The 18,617-nt window shown below is 42.2% G+C and overlaps 2 protein-coding genes across 3 annotated transcripts in view; one reads left to right on the top strand and one right to left on the bottom strand.

Annotated features, from left to right (window-relative positions):
* The window catches only part of ITPKA (inositol-trisphosphate 3-kinase A), a 37,325-nt gene extending 27,640 nt beyond the window's left edge, over nucleotides 1-9,685 (top strand). The window contains exons 5-7 of one of the 2 annotated variants that reach the window (XM_072338296.1): nucleotides 3,218-3,319; nucleotides 4,410-4,481; nucleotides 5,338-9,685. In XM_072338296.1, coding sequence (XP_072194397.1) covers nucleotides 3,218-3,319; nucleotides 4,410-4,481; nucleotides 5,338-5,541 — 378 coding nt within the window. In that variant the 3' untranslated portion in view covers nucleotides 5,542-9,685. Of the gene's footprint in view, nucleotides 1-3,217; nucleotides 3,320-4,409; nucleotides 4,489-5,337 lie in introns of both variants that reach the window. The other variant, XM_072338297.1, reaches the window with a different exon arrangement.
* Nucleotides 9,686-12,083: 2,398 nt separating this feature from the next.
* The window catches only part of LTK (leukocyte receptor tyrosine kinase), a 78,848-nt gene continuing 72,314 nt past the window's right edge, over nucleotides 12,084-18,617 (bottom strand). The window contains exons 26-29 of the mRNA XM_072337764.1: nucleotides 18,183-18,284; nucleotides 16,213-16,347; nucleotides 15,797-15,887; nucleotides 12,084-15,081 (exon numbers count right to left, since the gene is read on the bottom strand). Of these exons, the coding sequence (XP_072193865.1) occupies nucleotides 14,311-15,081; nucleotides 15,797-15,887; nucleotides 16,213-16,347; nucleotides 18,183-18,284 (1,099 nt within the window). The 3' untranslated portion in view covers nucleotides 12,084-14,310. The remainder of the gene's footprint in view (nucleotides 15,082-15,796; nucleotides 15,888-16,212; nucleotides 16,348-18,182; nucleotides 18,285-18,617) is intronic.

Raw genomic sequence — 18,617 nt, 5'->3', positions numbered from 1 at the left:
TGGCTCTGTCACAGCTAGCTTTAAATTAGTTTGCTTGGGTGTTGATAATTGTGTACCTGTAGCAACATAGCGCTTGGTGAGAGCAGCTCAAATGCCCTGCACCCTGCACTTGCTAGCTGAAGCCTGTGATGAGGGGCATGAAGAGATTAGCAGGCTTAGTTAGCCTATGTGATTTCAGGATGTTCATCAGAGCACGATTGTGCTTTTGTCAGCATATACATTTAACGTAAGTATATTTTGGTGCTTTCAATTATTACTTGGATTTTGCATCTGTTTCGTAGTTCTAGCACATAGGGAAAAGAATGAAAGAGTGTGACTCACATGAACAGAGGCTCTTTAACCATTCCAGTCTTCTCCTCTTCCACGGGTTGTCTTTTCCCTTCCTTATTCACAGATCCTCCTGCTGTGCCACAGGAACTAGTCCTTCCAGCTCATGCTGTGCTTGGCCCCCTGTATGCTCTGCCACCCACTCCTGGCTGTTAGACACAGGCATTCTCATGCAGGAACTGTCTGCATGGTAGATGGTCTGGCTCTAATCCTGCCAGCATAATTTCTGTCTTACCTTTCAGCTGTATAATGATGTTATCCAAGTTACCTGTTTCATTCCTATGCCACTTTAAGTCCATTTATGCTCTCTCTAATGGGATCAGAAACCCAGATAATCTCAAGACTTTTTGTGTATGTTTTTGGGAATACCTTTGGTCAGTGTAAAAGACTTACAGATGTGTGTTAAGTCCTGAAGAGTGACTGAACTAGGGGAGTATAGGGGAGCCCCAGTAACCTCCTGGCTTGTTCTCTGTGATTTGGCTGGTTGTCAGATGTGGGAAGGAGCAGTATGGCACACAGACTGCATGATATTTCCCTCTGTTGAGACAGTGCTGTGGCTGTGCAAAAAAGGACACAAATCATCCTTTTTTTAAGCACAAGAAATGCTGTGGAGTACTCCAGTGAATTTCCTGTTCTTCGGTCTTTCTGTGCTGTTATCAGGGATGTAGGTGGGCATTATTCGTCTGCTTTTTATGTGGAAAAGGGGTGGTAGAAGTTTTTCAAGCCATACAGCTAGTCAGTATTCCCCGATCTGCTTCACTGTAGCTGAACTGTAAGTCCCATTTTGTATATTTTTAGGGGAGCAATGCCATGCTTCACAAATCCCCATTTTGAGAGGAAAGCCCACAAGGATCATCAGTGATGTCAGCATGTTATTGATGGGGGAAAAAGAGGTTTTGATTTTTTTTTCCCCGAGTATTTTGATAACTCCAGGAATTAGGTTAGCAGATGTGTTAGGCTTGGTTGTTCAAAAGCATTCCTGCTTTTTGGCTGCTGGAGTAAGGAGCAGAAATAAAATGAATTCATATAAGCTCTTTTGCTAAGGGGCTCACTACAAATGAGATTCAGTCCCCCTCCCAAAGGGACTGTATGAAGTCTTGACTTGCAAATGTCATCTCTTCAAGCTAAGCTAATAGTTTTGCAGAGTTATGTGTGGGGCTGAGAATCAGGGCTTCTCATTTCCTGTTCTGTCAGTGAATCTCTCTGTGGTTTCAGAAGTTACTTTCCTTCGGTACCATTCTTTTAGCAGTCCTTTGGGATAGCTTACAGCAGAAAAAGACAGGCAGCAGTTATGTTTCCCATCAAACACTGCAAAGGAATAAAACCATAAGAGTATTTCTAAATAACAAGGATGCAAGCCACTAGTATGTCCAGATTTAAAGTAAAGAAAGAAGAGAAAGCAGCAGCTCTTGCAGACTTTGTTGTGGGATGTAGGGCATGGGGAGAGATTATTTCTAAATTAACCATACTCCAGAGAAGAGAGAGAAATTTGGAGTTCATTCTGATGTCTTCTACCTATGTTTTATCATACCTCAGATCAGATGGCTCCTCGCTGTCACTGCTGCTTCTTTTGCATAACTTACAATCTCCTCAGGCTGATGTACTATACTGGTATCTGGCCTGTGGCCTTGAAATGAAGTTCTGTTTCTTCTTCTCAAACATCTGGTTGGTGAGAGGTTCTTCAGCATGGCTTTGCTGTTCAGTTACTTCATTGCATGACAGATCTGAAAATTCAGTACCATTGGATTTTTTTATATATGTTCTAAGGGCTCTGGTTCTGCTGTGAAGTAAAAAGCATTGCACCTTCCGAGACCAGAGCAGAACTTAACTAGTTTTGGTGCAGTGATAATGTGTGACAATGTGTTGAAGGGAGTATATTTTGATGAGCTGTTAATTTAATCCTATGAAGGAATAACAGAGATGCGGGATTTCACTGGGCTGATACAGTGGCGAGAAATGTAGTTTGATGCCTTGCGGGCTTTTGGTAGACACGAGTGACCAACTGCAAAAATGGCTGTATTTTACATGCCTGTCCTAAAAGCTTTTACTTGTGTCTTTTCATACGAGGGATGTTCTTGGAGAGGCGTGTACTCATGCCGTCAGTGTTGACAGATGTGTCAGGTTCATGCACTGCTCTTAGTTACGCCTCACGAGCACAAACTGGCTGTTATCAATGCACATGAAGATTTTATCATTTTCAGTTGCAGGGTGCTTCTGTGTTCAGCATTGCTGCTACAAGCATGCTCACGCTGTCTTTTGCCAGGATTTACACACCCACTTTTATCACTGCTAGCGTTTGGATCACTGCAAATCTTGAGTTGTTCTCGTCTGGAACTCAGTTTGTGTTCAGTGACTTCTGGGTCATATTAACATAAAGGTATTTTGGGAATGGAGAATCTTAGCTACACTTGTTTTGTTTCCTCAATGAAAAACAAAGCCAACAAAAAAGTAAACAGGAATAAACAAAAAAAGAAGAAAAACTGGTAGAATTGGGTTTGAAACCATCCCCTTCTGCCCCTCCCTGTCAGGGTTTGGCAGTGTCAGGCTTGTTAAGAAGACAGCCAAAGAGGTCACTGTGGTTTGCCCCATTGAACCTTTGTGCTGCTACTACTGAGATGTGAGGAAAACCCTTCTGCAGGCTAGTAGTACCACGAGGTTTGTGGTTGTTTGTTTTGCTTTTTAACTACACTCAACAGGATATGAAGTGCCATTTCAAGTTATCCTATCAGCTTTTGTTTATTTTCCACCTCTTGCTTAAAAAGAGGTTTATCTCCTCTCTTCCTGTTTGACTACTTACTTTCATCTGGTTAGTGAGAGCTGAGCTGATGGTGGTTCAACGGCATTGGCTGATGAGAGGAATGACGTGTGGCATAATTGTGTTTTTGTGCAGAAAGCAGATGGAACATGCAACACAAACTTCAAAACTACGAAGACACAGGAGCAAGTGCTTCAGGTTTTTGTGGAATTCATCGAGGGCAACACAGTTATTCTGGTGAGTTTGATCTCTTAATGTTCACTGATCTTTGACCCATTCAGCAGACTTGAGGGCCACACTTCTGGTACAAGAAAGATGGATTAAACTGCCGAGGAAGAACAGGATTGGGCTTCCAGTCCCACTGAGTAGATGGACTGGACATAAAGACTCGCTGGGCAGTGAGTGGTGGTTGGCTGTGACCTCTTGTGGCAGCTCTTGCCACGAGTTCCTCAGGTTTCTCATGCTGGCCAAAAATCAAACTTGTGACTTGCCACCAGTCTCCACCATAACTGTAAGATGTATCAGGATGGTGATTTATAAGCAAGGGTTGTGTTGGCAGAAAACTTGTGATGTGAGAATTTCTTCTAGAGAGAAGAAAAACAGAGCATGTGAACAGGAAGTGAGATTGGTGGCTAGCTCTGCTGTGTGTGAGACTTGCCTCAGAGAGCAATTCCTGTATGCCACTTCATGGTTTTCAGAGGAAGCACAGCAGGCATGTGGTAGATGTCATAACGTGTCTCTCTTGTCTTCAGAACTTCAAAGGCTGCCACAGCGTATTGTTGCAATGTAGAAGCCATTATGAGGAAAGAGTAGCCACCCAGGAGCACTGTGCTTGGTAAAACGGAACAGCATTAAAATGCATACTAGAGCTTTATGTGTGGATGTTCCTCTCCTTATATATTTTCCGCCCCTATATGTTTGGATATATATTCCTCGTCTCTCTAATACCAGCTCATTCTCACACTGTGGTGAACAGAAAGATTCTTCAGTGCTTGAAACTTCTATCTTTATTGGAAAAAAATATTTTAAAGAGAGAAAAATAAAAGACGCGTTTAGCATTTGGCTGCAGAGCAGACTATATTATTGCATCCAAAGCAAGGCAGATAAGCATGCTCGGTGTAATGCATGAAGGAGAGGAAATCTGTTCTATTCTTTTGCAGTTGAAGCCTGTTGAAGTGTTTTTTCAGACTGACTTTCAAATGACAGCTCTGTTTTGAAGGACCTCTGGTCTAAAATTAACTCTTTGTTATATTGGTTCCTGTAAGCCGAGTATCTTCGTTCATTCTCTGCCTGTTTCTCTTTTCGTTTTTCTGTTGTCACCCTCCAGAAAAAATACCTCAAGCGTCTGCAGGAAATTCATATCATTCTTGAATCCTCAGACTTCTTCAAGCGACATGAGGTGAGCGGTGAGTGTAATGCTGTGTAAAGGGGTAGTGCTGCTGCTTTTGGTCATTCGCATGTGCTTCAGAATTGCCTACTCTATTATTAGAAAGGAGTTTGTGGTAGAAGGAAACTAACGTGTTTACAGTACAGGTAACTCAAAGCTTTCATCACAAAGATACAGGGATAATAGATAATGAATCCTCTCATCTTTATAATGTACCAACACTTGAAGCTCTGGGCCACTGTTGGGAATAGTTTAGTAGTACCAGTTTCATGTCATTTTCTCTAATCTCGGTGTGTTGCAGTGATAAATGTGGAAGCTTGCATTTGGGTACGGTAGAATCAAGTTGTGTTTAGATGATTAAGTCTTTATCAAAATACTGGGTTTGCACTGAATCTATATTATTCTGCTCTGTACTTTGTCCTTCTGTGCTTTGCTGTAGAGTGGGCATCATTGGCATTTTACATTCTGCTTATTACAGCTCAAGAGTTTGAGGTCAGACATTTTATTTCACCTTGCTGATTTCCACTTGTCACTGGAGGCAGTTTTGTTGATCATAGGTTATGGCCTTTATTTGAAAATAGTTACTGGCATTTGCTCAATTGCTCGAATTGAGACCAGCTGCCACGTGGGCTGGTGAACTGCTTCCCTTCCCTCTGTCTGCTGGGTCCCTATTCTCCGCTCCCTGCCCATTTATATGTTACTGATTGATTTCATACATAAATGATGCATCCAAATTGTAAATATGCAAGCAGGGTGGCCCTATAGACTGTCAGGTCTCAGGTGAGAAGACTGTTGTCTTAATGGGAGGCATAAGTGATAGAGGAGACCTAAAGATACACTTCTAACATCATCTCCATCTGCTTTCCAGGTCGTTGGAAGTTCACTACTTTTTGTACATGATGGCAGTGGGAATGCCAATGTGTGGCTGATTGATTTTGGGAAGACCACCCTTCTCCCTGATGGGCAGACACTGGATCATAGGATCCCCTGGCAAGAAGGCAACAGAGAGGATGGGTACTTGTTGGGACTGGACAATTTGATTCGCATCTTGGAAAGCATCACGGAAAGATGAGTTGAAAGTGGCACAAAACTTACAGGGCTGCTTTGTAACTAACTTTCTTCTCTGCTGAGATCACTCAGAAGGAAACCGCTTTAACTAGCTCCCTTCAAACTCCTGAGATCATCACAGTGCAGAGGGAAATGCATCCAGAACCCAGCAGCTAGTTTTTGGAATGACTTTGCATCAGCCCTCTGTGAACTAAATAACTAACTCCAGATTGGTCTGTATTGCACCAGCCTAAACTAAGACTGGTCCTCAGAGAATCAAGATCTCCATACTCAGGAATCACACCAGCATGAGTCAAGAGGTCTGTATGGTAAACCAGAAAGATTGTGATTTCTGGTAAACTGATGGGTTTATCTCTCAGTGATCCAGAGCAAGTGCTTGGGAATTCAAGGGGGGAGTAACAACTTTTCAGGGAACTGGATAGTTTTGAAACCAGCAGGAGTGTTTTTTTCCTTTCACTCTTATTCCAAGTCTTCTTGCTCCTGTGTATGCTATAGGTTGGACTAACAACAGCTGCTGCCTTATGTTATAAGTGTACTCAAGGTGGAAATTGGTGATAATCAGAAGAATCCTGGAGCAAAGTGAGACAGCAGTTTGTAGTGGCTGTATGTGGTAACTGTTGTTGATTAGTCCTCCTCATCCCCACCCTAGCCCTCAATTCAATTCTGTCCAAGAGCAGCCTCTGCTTTTTTATGTAGCCTCTCAGGAGATTACAGATAGCCCAGGGAGCAAGTAGCAGCCTGTTGTATCCAGAAACATTTTGACTTTCAGACTAGGTGGGCTGTTGGAAAAGTGCCTAGCTTGGCAGGTTTGGCCTCTTGCAGCTCAACTACAGCTGTGAAAATCAGTGATAACACTCTACCACTCAGACTGGGGAACTAAGGGGTTTTTCAAGGCATGCTCATTTTAAACATAAAACCGCTGTACACATGCACATAGATGCACACACTAGTAGCCAGTAACCAGTGTGATCTTTTAAAGATCATAGTTTGACTATCTTCTGATGCACGTGAAAGAGGTGATTTCTTGGTCATGCTCCTGTTTCCTAGTACAGTGCTGCCACTTAAGTGTGTAGACTTATATAAGTACTTTTATATGTGACTGTATAGAGCAGAAATCAGGAGGGAAAAGTTTTTGCATTCACGGCATTACACTAATGATAATTCCTAGATGTTCCTCCTCCAATATATCAGCTGTTAACTCAGGGCAGTTTGGGGGGAGGGAATGTCAATATATCACATACCTTATTCCCTGTCTGGAATCACAGAACCACTTGTGGTTGACTCTTTTCTGCTGTGGCCCAGGCACAGCCACAACTCACAGTGATTCACAGTGTTTAGATTAAAATGAGGAAGACTGAAGTGATACTTCTTATAATGGCTTCACATACCATTTCTGTTGGTTGCCTCTTTTCACTTCTATAAATATTTTGAGTTCTATAAATATAAGAGGATGTAATGACTTATCAGTATTCACCTGTTCACTTACATTCCAGGCTTTAATATAAATATATGTTGATGCAGTTTCCAAAATAAGGACAAGGCTTAGATTAGTGTTTGATTAATTCACTCCTAACATCGTGAGCTGGTAATGCACATTGATCAGCGATGGCTGTCTCTTGCGAGTGTCCTGTACTCAGAAGAGATTCCAAGAACTCTGGGATGGAGGAAGGTAACTCGGTGCTTGGGGGAGCAGCTTTTTCAAGAGTAACTAACTGTGACCATGAGCAAAAATCCCATAGAGTGTAGCCCTGGAATGAAGTGCGTCTGTAATGTTTGTAATTTGAATCAAAGGGAAATCTGAGAGTTACTTTTGATAACAGACTCTTGTTCTATGAGATCAGATTCAAGAACTTATTCATCACCTCTAAACAAAACAGCAGTATTAAGTATGTAATTGTGCCCTAAAGGTTAGAGGACATAGAATGGGTATCCCGTGGGATATAGTGAGGTGTGGAGACATTTCCTTGTCAAACTGAGGTTGTTTGAAGCTGATAATTATTTTTGCAGTTCATTGCAAATTCAGACTTCTTCTGTGGCCTTCTTGAGTCCTTCTCAGTTCATTTTCACGATAGTGGGCAAATGAATTTTCCACTGTTTTTCTTTCCTTTTCCAGAGGGTTTTTTAGCTATTTCAAAGAGTTTACACTGAGTTTGTTTTTTAAGTTGTGGTGAGCTTCCAGTATTGAGCATGCATGTTGTGATTTCAGATGCCTCCTAACTTTGGAATCGCTATGAGATGACAAATTAATCTGTGGTGATTTTCATACTATTAATTAAGAAAAAAGTCCTCCTCCTTTTCTGCAACCAACAGGTAAACTATGAGCTAGCAGTGCCTAAGGAGGAAAAAGGAGTAAATAAATCTTACAGGAGGGACCTTTAATAACGAGGCCTTTCCTGTAAGACTGCAGCTCCAGGGATTTGGAAAAAAAAAAACAACAAAATAAAACCAGACAGAACTGGAAAAGGTTAAATAAAGGATAAAGTATAATGAGATGGTTAGGGTGATACAATTAATGAGTGGTTTGCCTAATTAATTTTCATAATTCTTTATTCTGTTAACACATGAGAACCTTTTGCACCAGTGCAAGTTATTTTCTGGATGGGGGGTGGGATTTTAGGGGGTAAAAGTTAGCTGATACTCCAGTGTCACTTGAGAATGTGTCATGAACTTTTAGAATGGATGTCTTGTTTTAAAGTAGAAGCAGTGTGGTAGTGGTAGCTTCAAAAACCTGACTGCTGCTGGCACCTCTGAGCGTGGTTTGTAGAACCTGGTCTTGGAGGTAACAAGGGAACCTCTTCAGAGCTGTACAGTAGGTGAGAAGATGGATGGGGGGTGAGAGGGGAGAAAGAGAACCTCAGCTATAGCAGTCCTTGTTCTGGAGATTCATTCTAGATGCTAAATAGTTCTAGCAAGTTTGTTTTGAAATGACATCTTGGCTTATTAAAGGGCTAGAAAGGAAAAGACCACAATCTAATATTCTGCTGCTGTTACAGGAAAGGTGCAAAGGAAAGGAGCTTTTCTTTAGCAAATGGCAAGTGTAGGACTACAGATGTGAGGACTGGAGCTCTCAGGGGATGGAGGCTGTGAGATCATGAGCAAATTATCGCAGGGTAAGTTAAGTTAGATAACCTTGATTCACATCAGAAGTCCCTGAGTGCCTCTTTGTGTACATTCATGTGCTGCTGTGAGGAAGAAGTATAGTTTTGTTTCTCTGTGGAATATCTTGCCTTGAACAAGCTTACATTTGTATGAGATCAACATGCACAGGCATTTGCCATCTAAGAGCTGATGCATGGCAACCAAGGCACTTGTTTTACATATAAATTCAGAACACAGTTCTTTAAATGCTTCCACTGGGATAGTGCCTCACTCTGGAGACACTGGAATCACGTGTTTCCACAGCATGGGAACATATGCTTGTCCATGGGAGGAGCAACAAACCTTTGGTTTATGCGCCAAGGTCACCAAGCTCTCTAGATAGATGCAGCAGAGTTCAGTACTGTAGCTGCATGAATCTAGCAGAAGGACTTCTCTTCCCCAGCTTTGATAGCAACTTGCGTTTTGGCCTTGGGCAGCTATCCTTGGCCTCAGTTTTGTTCCTGTTTAACAGATGGTAATAGTACTTCTTTATCTCATAGAATGGTATGAGGCTGTACTTCATATTTGCCTGCAAGATGCCGTGAGGTTCTTTGGTGGAAGGTGCAATATAAAAAGAAGTACACAAAGAAGTACATCGTGTAAGTTTAAAAATGGTAGGTGTTAAGGTTCCCCATGGATATACGTTGGGATTAAGTTTAACCAAAATGATGCAAATTAAATGCCTCTGTATTTTGCACATGGAGTATTTACTTACCATCTGATTCTGATTCAGTTCCGATGATAGGGAAAGATTTCAATGGGATTTGGACTAAACCCTGGAGAATCTCACAGGGCTCTTGCTTCTTTTTTTTTTTTTTTTGTTTTTGTTTTTAATTGGTGTCATTATTTTTTATTATTCTGACAGTACTGAGATCAAATGGCCTGTATCATCAACAGTGCTTCTGTTCTGAACACTACAATGCAATGCTGACTGTGGTCACTTTTGACTGTATTGGCTGAGTGTTTGTTACTCTTAAGTGTGTATGCTAATAAATACATGAGGCTGAAGGAAAAAAGGGCATCCATGGTGATTTGGTCACACAAGAATAATATTTTCTTAAAGAACTTCACTATGCAAGGGACAAAACCTTGTTATTTTAGTGTTTCTTGTGGTTTTAGGCTCTAATGTCTACTATTTCCTGAAATAAAACTGGTTCTAAGAAGCTGACATTGCAACTTCGTTCCCAACACTGTGCAAAGTTTGATGGCTTTCTTAGAGGTGGGTTCTGTCTCAAAAATCCAGTTCTTACAGCATATTACAAAAATAATGCATTAAGGCACAGAACAGTTCACTGTTTCCACAGGGCTGTCTTTCATGGCAGTAAGGGATAATCAGTGCTCTGTTCCTGGAGTCAGTCCTGCACGACTGGCAATGTTTCTCAGTGAGGCAGTGTCCTCTTAACCTGTGTGCAAACTGTATTTAACACAGAGGGAAACAAGTAGTCAGCATTAGTGTCTCTTTATTTTGTGTTGCAAATATAAAGTATACATTTGTCCAACTTGAAATTGCATAGAAGCAGGCTTGTCATCTACTTATGCACAGTAGTCACCCAGTAAGGTAAGTTGACAAGAAGTGCTGCCTTGTTCAGAGGTAACAACAAATCAAAACCGGTTCAATTAAATGAAGGTGTCATGTGATGAGACTAGCAGATGTTAGTAATGTCATGCCTAAGGTCTCTGCCTCAGACTGAAAAGGGTAGGCAGCTGGGAGCAGGAAGAGCAAGGCCGCAGCGGCAGGAAAAAACTTGTCTGGCATAGCTCTGCTGCTCAGCGGTTTGAAGAAGAGTGATCCCTGGCTCACACTGCTGCAGAGATGCACATACTTTGGGGAAAGCCATATTCCCAGCAGTAGAGTTCTGTTTCAGGTAAGGAGTGGGAGGGTATTGGAGGTGGAATAAGTTATACTTGCAAAAGCCCGTATCTGTGTAATTATATCTGTGAAGTCGTCTCAGGGTACACCAGCCCACTGGGAAGTAAGTGGAGAACTTACCTGGGGGAAAGGGTTGATGTAAGTGGAAAACTTAAATCTGTGCAGTTAAAAATTGTCTGTTTAAAGGGAAAATGAAGATGCAAAACATTTGAAGTAGAGGAGAGAAAAGATAACAGGAATATTAACGAATGTGAAAAGAAAATAGAGAAAGACAGATTGAAACGTGCATTATTTCATCTTTTGTTATTACTGTCCTCTCTTTTAAAATGTAGGTATGAGGCTGCATTAAGGAGCATAAAGTACTAATGCCAAATCCAGAAGAAAAAAACCCATCTCTATATACACACAACTAAATGGAGGTGGTAGTCTTTGTTAAAATGTAGGCACCCAACGGGAAGAACAATTTATAGTATACCTTTATAGGGCTGATTCTTCTCTGGGGAACTGTTGGAAGACATTCCATATGGATTAAGTGACTAAATAATGCCAGTCTCCAGCTCAAGTCGTTGAGCTGATTGATCAAGTCATTGATCTCATTGAGCAAAATCATTTCATTGGGTTTTAGTTGCCCAAGTAAATCTAATTTTGACAATATGGGTTCAACTCATTCATTATGCACTACATGCATCACCTTAAAAGACAATCTCAAGTAAACGCTATTTTGAAATGGTATAATTTGGACACTGAAATCTGTGGTTGTATTAACAGGCTAAGGATTGTAGGAAGTGGTGGTTGGTTGTAGCACACATCACTTAGAGTTTTCTTTTTCATTAACCTGGTTTGGGCAGCGTATTGCACCACAGCAGGAGCAGTATTAGCATTATTTCCTCCTGTGTCGTCATTTAAAGAAATCATTAATGTGAGGTTTTTGAAAAGCATCTAAGAGATCAGATACACACAGAAAAGCTATTACAGGCCAAAGATTGATGGCGTCTGTGTTGACAAAAGTTTGCTTACCTTTATTTCCACTTGAGGGAGGTAAGAGCACATATAAAAAGCATGTTGCTAATGCAGATGCTTAAAGTTCTCAGCCAGTTCTTTTAGTGCCCATTTGGTCTGTGCAGATCCACATCCAGCCTTGTTAGGAGACACTGCACTGCATCTGACTCCAGTACATCCTGAGCTACGTGCTGTTGTAAACTAGCAAAGCGTACTTAGGAGACAAATCACTACATGCTTATTCCACTCTTACAGTTGCCCTTCAACAGCCTGCTGTTGGTCACTCATAGAGATAAGACACCAGGCTGGATAGAGGTTTACTGTAGTTCAGTGAAGCTTTTTCCCCGTTCTTCCTGTATATATAAGTACGTTCACTTAACTGTTCGTTGAAAACATCTGTGTCGTGCAAAGTGCTAGACTGATTATCTTACTTGCACCGTGTGAATAAATTAAGAGAGCTGCATGCGAGACCAACTGTAGCACTGGTGAGCAGTGGAACTTTGCTCTCACTTTACTTTTCAATGTCTTATGTATGTAGTTTTATCAATATTTGCTTCTCTAAATTTATGAATCAAGTTGAAGCAAATGCTGCGTATGTGGAAAAACAATGGAAGCTCAAAGTGAGCTCGGCAGGGATCCTGCCTGCTTCTCACTGGAATGCTAGCATTATTGTATATAGGTGAGCTGCTGTTAATCCAGCTAGCCAAGATTAGATCTGTTTATTCTTGACAAGCAGATTGCAGAGGTGGGCTGCCTGCAACATAACCAGTCATGTTAGCCTCTGCAAGAGGAAAGGATGAGTAACCTAATTTCCTGCTAACTGTACCTCATCTAACCTGGCTGTAGCAGTTCCTGGACATGAGGTAGGACAGGCAATGGGCTGAAAGCATGAATAATACTATGCTGACCACTTGTAACTTCACAATGTGGATTTGGAATTTTTTCTATGCTATATAGCTTACTGCTGGAAGGATCATCATCACCAGTCAGATCTGGCAGTAACAGTATATAAAACTACTCATTCTGAATCTTAAGGTCTAAGACTATAGAAAGCTGGGAACAAGTGTGAAGCCAGATAAGCAAAGTATTAAACCTGAACTGAAAAAACACTTCACTGACCAAGGATGGATTCAGACTCTTCACTCTGTGCTATTCTGTACCACATATCAGCATTATCCAGTCCTCAGTGACACAGAGGACATGAAGTCTTCAAAGTAACCTCTGTCCTGCTAACCCACATCTTTAGACTGTGTGCATACAGCTAATCCCTACATGCATAGCTTGTACCGGGGCACCTCATCCCATGGAAGAGAACGAGATGGAGTCTACAGCCAACATCTTGGCATACAACTTGATTACATGTAAAGGCAGAATGAAGTTTGCTGTTGCAGGTTGTTTTTGCACAGTACAGGAGTGGGACGGGGACAAAATGCTTCTGAGACTGCTCAGGCTTAAACCAAATTATTTACTTTTCCAGGCTCCAGTCTTTAACCAGCAAACATCTGTTCAGACCCTAAATAACAGAAAAAAGCCTTAGAAATAATCTTTCTTCAAAAAAACAAAAACAAAAACAAAAAACAAAAAACCAACTACCTTAACCAGCAACTCTATGCTTGAAAGGTTAAAGAGAATGACAATCTGCTCAAGTATGCGAAGCCAAGTCATAGTTTTAGCTCTCTCCAGTGGCTGAGCTATTCTGCCTTGCTGTAGAAGGGGTGCTGTACGGTGATGCCTGTATTGAGCAGGTGGTCTTCACTCTGCTCCTTGCAATACTCTGTTTCTACTTCAAAGGAGTGTACACGAAAATTGGAACGAGCTACAGCCTACCCAGTGTTACCTTAGAACATCAGTAATGCTTATCAACATAGCACAGGAAATCACTGCTGCGTATCAAAGTACTTACAAAAATGAAGTCCATCTCAAATAAAGTCCATTAAAAGATGACACCAGTCCATTTCCCATCACACCCTGGCAGCTCACTCCTTGGAAAGCCACCTGCCCTTTCCACACCAGGAGCTGTGAAGAACATGACACCATGAGGCAAGCAGCACATTTTCCTTGTTATTCGGAGATCCCATCAGCTCCACCAGCTGTTTTTCTCAAACATAAATTTGTTTTCCTCTTCATTGCTTGTTTTCAAAACGCTCAGAGGATCCTGGATTTTTTTCATCCTTCTTGTTTCCAATTTAAGCAGTAAATTCATGTTTTCCAAGGGATCTGCTATTAAACAGATGAAAAGATGGCTGCTGTTCACTTACTTTCCTATCACTACGTGAGCATCATTAGGCAAGTCATCAGAACAGTAAAAATCTCAAGGAAACACAGCAGGTCTTCACAAGTTGTTCACTGCTGGCACAGCATGCATTTTTGGTTTCTTAGGTCAGAAAGAAGAGCAACCTGTGTTGGTCATTGTTTCCGTCCAAACACTGTGGTTGGATGATAGGTCTGTTTCTTTTCACCTGAGCAGTTTGGAAAAGAGGTCTTTTGTTAGGTATTGTATGCTGACTCGGAGCAGCAGTGCTGTTGTTCTCTACAACTAAGTTGGTCCATTGGAACACATTTGGTGAACAGAAGTAGAAATGCAACTGTCTGTAATGACAGGGGGATCTGGCAGGTAGAAGGAGGAAGCAGATCATTGCTGATGTTGAAATAAACATCACCCCTCTAAAGGAACTTACATGGAGGAAGTAAGTGAAATAGGAAGCAGGTCAAGTCTGCCTTTCCAGAAACACTCACGTTCTCTCATCTTTGGATGAATCTTCTCTGTTACACTGGTGTAACACTCAGGTCATCTGACAAAGACAGACCAGAGTCCCTCTCTCTTGCTGCTTTCTCTGTTTTATAAAAAGGTTTCTCCTCTGTATGCAGACTGGAGCTCCTTAGCACAGCTGCTCTGACCCCTGTCAAAACTGATGGTGAGCGATCAGTGCCATAGCACAGATCATCATATGCATAATTTACATTACCACAGGGGAAGGTCTGGAGTTTCACCAGTTCGATCCCACCAATATCTAAGTGAGGGCAGTTGCTTCGACTTGGAGATGCTGGAGATGCCCGAGAACTGGGAGGAGAACTGCAATTTCCATCAAAGCCTGAGTCTTCTCGCTCCGGAGTTGCTTTCAGTTTGGAGGTGGGGCTTAAGTGACAGATGTTCTCTAGCACCCATGATCCATAGGTTGGATTCCAAAGGTTTTTAGTTTTATTCTTCAGTCTGTGGGTTGGTGGATTACTGAATTCTAGCTTCTGGTTCGGATTCTGGATCCAGGACGTGTTGAAATCGCTGAGGCAGGGCAGGCTGGGCCCTCGAGCAGTCCGGTTGCTGAGGTTCTCCACCAGTAGCTCTTGTGGACATTGTACAAGTTTGTGCCCAGTATGGTGGGAATCCAGGGTTTTAGGTGTCATCTGAGGTGTAAGAGAAGGGCTCACCAACAGGGGCACTACCCCACTGGGAACATTTGGGCGCACAACCGTGTTCCCTTCATCCTCTGGTGTTGGGCTACACTCCACGGGCAGCTGCGTGTTGATCACATCAGGGTCCTAGTAGAAAGGATTGCACAGAAATGTGTTACAGCCTGAGTGCCTCCAGGGTGTCACACCTGCATTTTCAGAGGAAAAGCTATGAGAGCAAGAAAAGCTTTTGGCAGAGGCTGTCATTAGGTTTGGGCACCATTGCTGCACCTCATACAAGGTGCCATAAGCCAGCTGGGTACTGCATGCTGTTAGGACTTGTAAAAGTCCTCTCTCGTTTATGTGCTTCCTTTGAACAGAGGCTGTGCTTTAATTAAATCTGCATCTGAGCTGGGGGTTGCCAGTATATAATTTGCCTCTCAGGCAGGTTGGTTCCGTGCCTCTGACTGTAAAATTCTACCAGATGGTGAACTTGCTATGCCATCTTCCCCCACAACCAATTCAGCCATGACTTTCAACCAGCACTAGGCAAGGTCAAAGTGTGGACCTTGACAGACACTAAATACCTTTCTATCACAAAAAGAAGGATATTTTGCTACTGAACAAGCAGTGAACCGAAAGCAGCCACTTGCACAGGAACAGCATCATCTGATTGTGGTTGGGCTGAAGATAGGAGAGCTAAGGTAGGCAGATGAAAGCACAAATGAAAAGAACAGCTGAGCCAGAACCACCACTGGGAAGTACATCAGCCTGCGAGGAGCCTTAATCTTGTTTGCACTAATAGCGCATTTGGATGACTGGCATTCTGGGGATTATTGTCCACATAGTTACTGTGGGCCAATACCTGCGTGCAGTACTTGATCCTTTCCAGGATGGTAGAGAAGTTTGGCCGGTATTCCGGGCTGTGCTGCCAGCACTGCGTCATGATGCGGTACCTTAAAATGAAAGAGAATCCATTAAGACAGATAATTGTGGAAGATGTGTTTCAATGTGATATGAGCTTGTGTCCAGAAGAACCGTACTTGGTAAATGGCTCAAAGGGGTGGAACAAATGTAGACGTTGTTTCTGCATCCTTGGATCCCAACAGAAAGCAAATCCTGCAGTGGTCTAACTTATGTGTGAGAAGCAGTGGCTCAAGAGATGTTCAATAATACTGGGATAGTATTTGGAACAATCACCATTCTCCAATGGAAGGTGTCTAGATGCTTTTGCCCAACCCTTCTGATAACCGCAGCTTGAGAGTGTGAGGAAATACTTACACAGGCCCTGGGCAGTTCTTTGGTGGGTCCATTCTTCCTCCACTGGTGACAAATTCCAGCACTTCCTGATTAGTTTTGCAGGGATAAGGCATGTAGCCTAGAGAGAAGATCTCCCAGAGAAGAACACCGAAGGACCTGTGTCAGAAACCAGATGACAATGCTGATTAGGTTTCATTTGTGCTCTGCAAACCTGGAACAAAGTTGGGTAGGTGAAAAAACAGCAGCAACCTTTCGAACCAACTACAGAAGTGTGCAATTAGCATGGCTGTGAGCCAACTTTGATTTAGAAAACAACAGCAACAAAACAATCAATGAAAATCCTTGTTCAAGCTCCCAAAGTAGCTTTGCAGATGCTTCAAAATATTTGAATAACTGAAGTTGTTCTTTATGCTGCATTTGTTATTTCTAGAACAGAAAATGCCAAAGCACCCTTTGCTATGCATGGTCTTAACTGAAAACAAGAACTGTTACGTTTGACTTGGAGATCCCTATCTTTGACAGACTTGAGATGTTTGAGTCAGTGTTTGGCAAAAGGATGCTCAGGAATGAGCATGTTCAAAGAAGGGCAACAAAGCTGGTGAGGGGTCTGGAGCAGACTTTATGAGGAACAGCTGAGGGAGCTGGGATTGTTCAGTCTGGAGAAGAGGAGGCTCGGGGGGGACCTTATTGCTCTCCATAACTACCTGAAGGGAGGGTGTAGTGAGCTGGGGGTCAGCCTGTTCTCTCATGTAACTGGTAACAGGACTAGAGGGAATGGCTTCAAGCTGTACCAGTAGAGGTTCAGACTGGACGTTAGGAAATATTACTTCTCTGAAGGAGTGGTCAGGCAGTGGAATGGGCTGCCCAGGGAGGTGGTGGAGTCACTGACCCTGGGGATGTTCAAGGAACATTTAGTTGTGTTGAGGGACATGCTCTAGTGGAAGCTGTTGGTGATAGGCAGACGGTTGGACTGGATGATCTTGTACGTCTTTTCCAGCCTTGGTGATTGTGTGAATGTAAGAGACCTTCAGGGAAAGTGAAAAAGTAAACTTTGTTGCCTTAGTCACTATGTGGTTGATCTTTTCTCTTTACACCTACAGGTCAGTTAAGCAGTGACACCACAAACTAATTACAACATAGACCCAGGGAAATCAAGAGGGATCTGCAAAGGCTTCCGTAGGGGCAGAATTTTACAAGTCAAAGGTGGATGAGATTTCCAGTACATACACATTATGTACAATAGCCTGTTACAGGAACTGTAGCACTTTCCTTCAAAATATTTACTACTGGCTGCTTACAGTTATGCTCTGATACACAATCCCTCGTCTTCTGGCTTTAACAACTTCAGGAAACTGGGTCAGTGTGACATCTAAGGTAATATTTCAGTTTGCTTATTGAAGAGTACTGCATAGGAAGAGAGGAGTTCTTAAGCAACTAGAGAGCTTCCATTCCCCAGCACCTTTGCATGAATGTGTCATTGTTGAAGGGGTGCTTATTTTAAGGAAAAATCAGGCTACATGAAGAATCAGTATATAATTATTGTTTCCTCAGCAACAAGGAAGGACTTCTGCTTCAATCTGCTGTCATTTTATATACAAAAGAAAGGAAAAAAAGGATAGAAGAGTAATCCTGTGTGGTACAGAGACAGTCATTTACAAAGTACGTGAGCAGGCCTTGTCACCAGTAAGTACTGTGGCAGATACTAAGAGCTGAAGGGTCTGCATTTTTGACCGAGATTTAGGATTCTAAATGGTCTTCTCTCTACATTTCTTGATTACCCTTATATGATCCTCGGCATTTACCTATGGCTATTTGTTATGCCCTCCCCTCCATTTGCACTACATTTTTAAGTTTTCACTCAGTTTCTTACTCACACTTTGGACAGGGAAGTTTGATACCTTTAGCGCTTCCTGCTGAGTAGACTTTTTTTCCTTGAGCAGTAAATGTGGTTTATTAGTGAGTAGCAGAGGTTATTAATAGACATTTATTACCAGGTATCCGTTTTGGAGGTAAAGATGCCTTCTAGAAAAGCTTCTGGTGGCATCCACTTGACAGGAAGCATGGCTCTTCCTCCCTTGCGATAGTAACTTGCTCTGGAAAAGATTAAATATATGTAGAATGTCACACAGCCGCAAAGGGCCAAGATGTATAAAAGATCCAGTCACCACCGCAACAGGAACTGGAGACAGTGCATGCAGTACTGGGGGCCGAACAAGAGAAAATCATTGACATGAATTGTACCATCTGAGCAGTATCTTATACCACGTTTGCAACTGAGATAGAAAATGGCGATGTTGCAGGTGCATAGCTAAAGAGATCAAATGTGCTAAGCTGTGCATGAGGCACTGATACGGAAAGTCATCTTGACCTCATACATTTACAATTACAAATATTTTTTACATTTGAGATTATTTGTGGTCAGCTAG

This window comes from Excalfactoria chinensis, chromosome 5 (genome assembly GCF_039878825.1).
Source record: "Excalfactoria chinensis isolate bCotChi1 chromosome 5, bCotChi1.hap2, whole genome shotgun sequence".
NCBI classification, from domain to species: domain Eukaryota; kingdom Metazoa; phylum Chordata; class Aves; order Galliformes; family Phasianidae; genus Excalfactoria; species Excalfactoria chinensis.
This window is presented reverse-complemented; position numbering and strand designations above follow the sequence as displayed.